This window comes from Nuphar pumila, chromosome 10, assembly GCF_984573655.1.
Source record: "Nuphar pumila chromosome 10, dmNupPumi1.hap1.1, whole genome shotgun sequence".
NCBI lineage: Eukaryota > Viridiplantae > Streptophyta > Magnoliopsida > Nymphaeales > Nymphaeaceae > Nuphar > Nuphar pumila.
Genome location: NC_143258.1, coordinates 117,022,627 through 117,028,943, shown reverse-complemented (window position 1 = coordinate 117,028,943; position 6,317 = coordinate 117,022,627). Strand labels below are relative to the sequence as shown.

Here is a 6,317-nt window from a genome sequence, read left to right as displayed (position 1 = left end):
ACTTCATGTTTTAAAAAAGATATGATCCAAGCAAATTGACCATGCCGAAGATATTTGCAGGGTCAGATTTGTGAAAAACAACCCCAAAATGTGTGTTTGTTTATGATAGGTTGGCCAGTAGACCAGAAAAGTGGTAGCCAACTATTACTTTTCTTATATATATATATATATATATATATATATATATATATATATATATATATATATATATATATATATATATATATATATATATATATATATATATATATATAAAGAATATGGTTCTCTCGCTACATGGTCTACCCATCTGTCTTCACCTTCAAAATTATACATAGATGTGTTTTTCAGCAAATCTGGTCATATGGATGTGATCTCCGTGATAAAAAAAACCTTTACACAGATTCTTGAAATAACTTTTAGATGTGTATGTATGAATTTATAGTACAGAAAATTCTAAAAATGTTAGAACCATTGATTTTTAGGTCTTCATAAAATGTTATCCATACATTACAAAGACTTGATCAAAGTGTTGGTTTATATGTTTTTTTATCACAGTTTCTTGGATTAAACTTTTAGATGTGTATGTATGAATTTATAATACAGAAAATTCTAAAAATGTTAGAACCGTTGATTTTTAGGTCTTTATAAAATGCTATCTATACGTTACAAAGACTTGATCAAAGTGTTTGTTTATAGGTTTTTTATCACAGAGCACATACAATTTCTGAAGGTGAAAACAAGTGGATGATCCATTTAGTGGAAAAACCATCCCCTTCACACACACACGTACACATATATTATAATGCCAATACCAGAATCTTGATGATCATCCCGGTCATTATTAAGGCAATGTCCAGGAATAGAGCAACACAATTTTTTTGGGGATGAGCATTATCTTAGCCCAAAATAAAGTCCTAGATTTCATAAGGGCTTCTTTCTCATTTGACATTCCTTATTTGCCGGGTCATGCGCCTTAATTCTTCTTTTAAATTTTGGACTCGTATCTCATATTCATTGGGTTGAGCATTCGAAATCCTGACTTCGAGAAGCTTGATAGACTTAGCCCTCTTATGCTGTACCGTTTGAACTTTCTGCTTATGATTTTGCTTGAACAGTCTCAATTGAGCCTCATTTTATAAATAATTTTTCTATATCATGGCTCTCAAGGTAGCATTGAAGCTCTCCATTTTTTTTAAGGCGACAGCGAATCTGTTTGGGACTTCACGGGCTATCACCTTGCCCTTCTCTGTTTTCACATGCTTGACTTCATCCACTTCTTATTCCTCTTCTTTAGGATTTGTTTCTTTTCCTTATATCTGATCCAGTTTTGGATCCATGAGATGACTGAAGGATCCGGTCAAGACGAAGTCCGCTGGTCGTTGGACCGAATCTCCTTCCAGCAAGGATCATAATTCTTGAGAGCCTCTAAGCGGGTTTTTAGTGTTCTCAGGTGGAATTAACTCAGGTTGGTCAGGGTTACAGGAACCTTGGCCCATCTCAGTGTTCAGGTTCATGGCAGGATTTATGGAATCCTTTTGTAGAACCTTGACTTAGGTTTTACAAACAAACAAGAGCCTAAATCAAACAAGCAACACACATTTCAAAATTTTGAAAACAGGGTTTCCTAAATCTCCTAAAAAACTTCACGAATCTGAGGTTACTTAAATTGGGTTTTAATAGGACAAGCTTTCTCTGTATCAGACCTTTCGTGATATACCCGAACTAAGGTTCTTGGTAATGCGAGCAGGTTCAAGGTCTCCTTATTCCACCATCGTTGAAAGATTCTAGAGTTTCAATCTTTGTGAAATTAGATTGGTAGTTATTGAAGCATAAGCTTATATATATATATATATATATATATATATATATATATATATATATATGCTTCTATAACTAATTGCTTCAAACTTTCAGGGTCACACAAAAGATTTATTCTAGTGAAAAAATTTGAGTTGTTTATTTTATGACGACTTTAATTAGAGAAAAAGGCTGGAAAGTGAAGTCAGATCAACATTGAAAAATAATCAAATTGTTGCTAAGTAATATAAGTTGTACACACCCATTTCTGCACTCGTTTTTCTCATGTTTGCAACACTTTTAATAACATATATCCAGTTAGATGAAAATTTTTATTTTCAAAATTTGTTCTAAAAAATTTAACCAGGGGCAATTCTTTTAAAAAAAAAAATTTAAAAAATTATAGCATCATTTTTAGACTTAGGTCATTATATGCATCACCATGACACTTAACATTATATCATGCACCATTGTCAGTCATAAATATCATATTTGTCTTGTCATTTGTTTATTGTGAAATTCTCTAACATCATGATTTGATTGTCTCGTAAATAACATTCATATTACAGTCATTCATTTCATTTGACCCACAAAGGCCTACAACAAGATTTGTTTTGACAATTTTTTTTGTCATCTTTTGTTAGTTTCATCAAAAATGAGTTTTTCACAATACACGGATCGTTGTCATAACTTTTGCAAGAAGTTTCATTTCAAGTCAATCTTTTAAAAAATATATCTTTATCTGGCTACATTTTTGTCTTGCTTGTTTTGTCTTGAGACCGATAGTTCATCGTCAACAAGACCTCCCACTTTGCATGACTACTCATTATGCCAGAGAGAGCCTTGTGTGAAATAAGGTTCTTATTTTATCTTAGGACCGATGATTGGTCATCTACATGACCTTCCCAATTTGAACGATTGATCATCGAGCTAGGGAGTGAGGAACGTTTGAAAATATATTTTTGTCAACATAATTTTTTTCATCAAAGATGACAATATTAACTTCAAGCAAGTTAAGATCAAGTATCTTTTGCAATGTTTTATAAAAAAATTGATCTTTCTTACATCAAAAAATTTATCTTAAGAACTTGATTCATGAATAATTTGATCAAAATGAGTCAAATTAGAGCATTTCATCATGCATCATCATGTCATGTCATATGCATTTTGCTCCTTGTTACTTACAAGTTTTTTTCAACTAGCATAGCTCTTAGAAACCCAATTGTCCTAAGTCGCATTAATAAAAGCCTACCCAATCTTATTTTAGGAATGTCCTGCAAATAAATGGACATTAGGTCCATAGGTTGTCCTATTGATTGATGAAATAATCCAATAACCCATTTGGTGAGTGTATAAATCATCTTAAATCCAATCTTATCTCTAGAGGTGCATTTTTTAAAAAAGACCATTCCATTTTATTTTATGAAAAGTCAAAATATCTCCTCCTTTTTTTTATGCTTTTGTCAAATTCAGATCCGTATTTTAGATCTATTTTATAAAAAAACTGCACTTTTTGTGAAAACCTTTTTGTTATTTATTTTCAAAAAACAAGTAGAGATCAACACATCATAGTGCGAAAGTAAAAAATATTCGCAACAAATATTTGCGAATGTCACACATATTTGCAGAGTTCCTTGAAGAGTATTTACTCATGTGAGGTTCAAGGTTATATTCACCAAAGCCATACCGTATTTGCAAATTTTTGCTAAATCATCTTTTTATTGAAAGGTTGCAAACTTCCTATAGCATACCTATATATCGGGCAGGATATTCCCATATGCTAAGGGCAAAACTAGCCTAAAAGAGTTAGGCACAGACAATTTTGGATATGAAGAGGATTTTGTCAAATTGATACGTATTTCAGAAAGCATACCATTTTGCAAGATCAGTATGATCATTTTTCATAAGTTTTTTACCAGTGTACATGAAAAGTTTTCCTACTAAAAAAGGTGGCAAAAATTTTCTCAACCGTTCATCGCATGCTTTTTCATATGAAAGGAAGATTTAATTTTTGTATGAAAACTTTTACCATTTCCAAACGTGACATAAAACCAAAAAGACAAAAGGCCAAGCCACCTATGATTCTAAATTAACCAAAATTTCAAAACCCAAAGAAACAAAGCCTCCCGTAAAGGTAGTGAACAACTAAACCTAATTAGGCAAACCCCGCAGCTAAGATTTGTAAAAACAACCGTCAGTTCGCTAATTCGGTTAAGATTTTTGTGTTTGTTCCATTTAAGCTTAAAAATAGTTACGGCAACCGATCAAATAAGTGTTCTTTTATTATTCTTTTCCATCTCAGAATCAAGAAATAAGAAAAGAATGAAGGATCACTTCACTCTTGTTCATACAGGCAGGCCAAACCTTTTTCTCTGTGGACCGACCGATGAATGAAAGAGAATGGGTGGGTAGGCTACCGAATACAGGCAGTCGCAATCCCATAAGCAGCAAAACCCAGTCCGAACACTAAAATGAACACATCCAAGGCCTTCCTCCCGAACCCCAACACCGGACCCACGAACCTCAGGTGTAGCGCCACTGGCAGCACGAACGAGAGCAGTGCGCAGACCGTGCTGCCGACCAACGACGCGAACGCGCCGAACCCGGGAACGAAGGACGCCACGACGGCCAGAGCCACCACGCCCAGCCCTCTCACGAACCCGTACACCCACCAGGCCGAGCCGCCGCGGACCCAGACGCACCCGGTCTCCCTCAGCTTGGCCTCCACGATGGCGTGGATGGGGTACATCATGACGGGGAAGGTGAAGGCCAGCGCAATGCAGAGACCCAACTTGACGGCGGTGGCAGTCCAGCCGTCGGCCAGGTTGAGGGTGACGATGTCCATGGTGGAATCGCCGTAGGCCGCGTAGCCGAAGAAGCCGAAGCTCACGTAGATGAGGGTGATGCCGGAGAAGGCTCGGGCAAGGCACGTCGGGAACCTCGCCGGGTCCGCCATGGAGGCCTCGAGCGGCAGCGTCATGCAGAAGCCCTCGAAGCAGAATACGGCCATCCCCAGGGCGAAGGGCAGAGCCGACAGGGTGGTGGTGGGCCTGATGAAGGGGAAGCCTCGCAGGAGTTGGAGGTCGCGCTTGACGACCATGGCCATGGCGAGGACGTTGCAGAGGTCGGCGAAGGCGCTGAAGGGGGAGAGGGCGGAGAGGGATCGGATGAAGGAGAAGGCCACCTCCACGGGCGTCAGGCAGAGGATGAAGAAGGAGGATCCCATGTGCGACCCGAAGATGGAGGACAGGTTCTGCCCGATGAACACCAGGTATGCGACGGACCCACCGCATTGGGAGACGAGGATCAGGAGCTCCGTCGAGTACCGCCCGATTCTTCCGAACGCGAGCCCACCAAGATCCCCGTAAGACGAGATCTCGGAGATTCCCTCTTCGTGTAGCCTCTTTCTGCACTCTACCTATAAATTGAAAAAAAAAAGCATGAAAGACCTCTTCAAGTTATTCGTGTGATCGAGAAAACCCTTTTTCTATGTTAGTATTTACAGATCTCTTTGATCGACTCGCCGTCAGGTTGATACGGTGGACAAAATCAAAGACCCATCAGCGGTTTTTTTGATGAGAAGTTGTCGAAGATTTTGTCAATGCGAAATCCATAAGATTGATTCGAAATAGAAGATTCTGAAGCACTCTGCGGGTCGGAATTAGGATGAATTCCTCTGTAATTGGACACATAGCAGAGGGAAGAAACGAGAGAACCCAACAGAGAGAGAGAGAGAGAGAGAGAGAGAGAGAGAGAGAGAGAGAGAGAGGCGAACCAGGAGGAGCATGCAGTAGAAGGTGGAGACACCGGCAAGGATGATGGCGAGGGAGCCGGCGAGCCAACCGGCGGTTCTCAAAGCGAAGGGGAGGCCAAGGACCCCAGTCCCTACGATGGAGACGATGATGTTGAAGAGGGTCTGGTACACCGTGGCTGTGCCCTTGGGAGAGGGTTGCAGAAGAGGAACCCCTGAGCTCCCTCCTTCCTCTTTTGACATATTGCTCCAATTTTCTCCGCTTTCAATTGCGCCTCTTGCTTATGCGTCGTTGTTTCTCGGTGATTTTTTACCCTTTATCTCACCGTCCGTCAGTCGGTCAGGCAACAAAGGGTTCGTTCATGTGAATCGTGAATCCACGGAAAGCCACAGCAAAAGGTGGCTCAGATTTGTCCGTTTCACAACATTGGACCATCAGTATCATTCATATTTCAATGTAATTTTAGCTCCGCCCCCCGTAAGAATGAGAAAAGGGGGACAAAAAAAAATTGTAAAATGTTGCTCCCATCCCGTTCTCATTGCCTCTCTCCCGAACCCTCTTGCTGTCGCTGCCTCCCTCCCGACCCAGCGAGCGACTACCACCGCTCCTTTGACGAGCGACTACCGCAGCATCCTGCTGTGGCAAGGCGGCTCTGCCCTCTCTGCCCTCGGGGCGAGGCTCAACGAGGGGTGCATGATCAGGGTGCTGAGGGCGTAGCGCGAGGTCCTCCCCGCCCTCCAGTTCTTTGACTGGGCTGGCTGGCAGCCCGGCTACCGCCACACCCAC

General features: G+C 40.5%; 1 protein-coding gene across 1 annotated transcript; it reads right to left on the bottom strand.

The window, feature by feature from the left end:
- Positions 1-3,985: 3,985 nt before the first annotated feature.
- ANT1 (aromatic and neutral transporter 1) lies at positions 3,986-5,884 on the bottom strand. Its single transcript, XM_090018327.1, has 2 exons — positions 5,555-5,884; positions 3,986-5,197 (listed from the first exon to the last, which is right to left on the bottom strand). The coding sequence occupies exons 1-2, from the start codon at positions 5,771-5,773 to the stop codon at positions 4,193-4,195; spliced, it is 1,224 nt and encodes a 407-aa protein (XP_089874453.1). The 5' UTR covers positions 5,774-5,884; the 3' UTR covers positions 3,986-4,192.
- Positions 5,885-6,317: the final 433 nt, after the last annotated feature.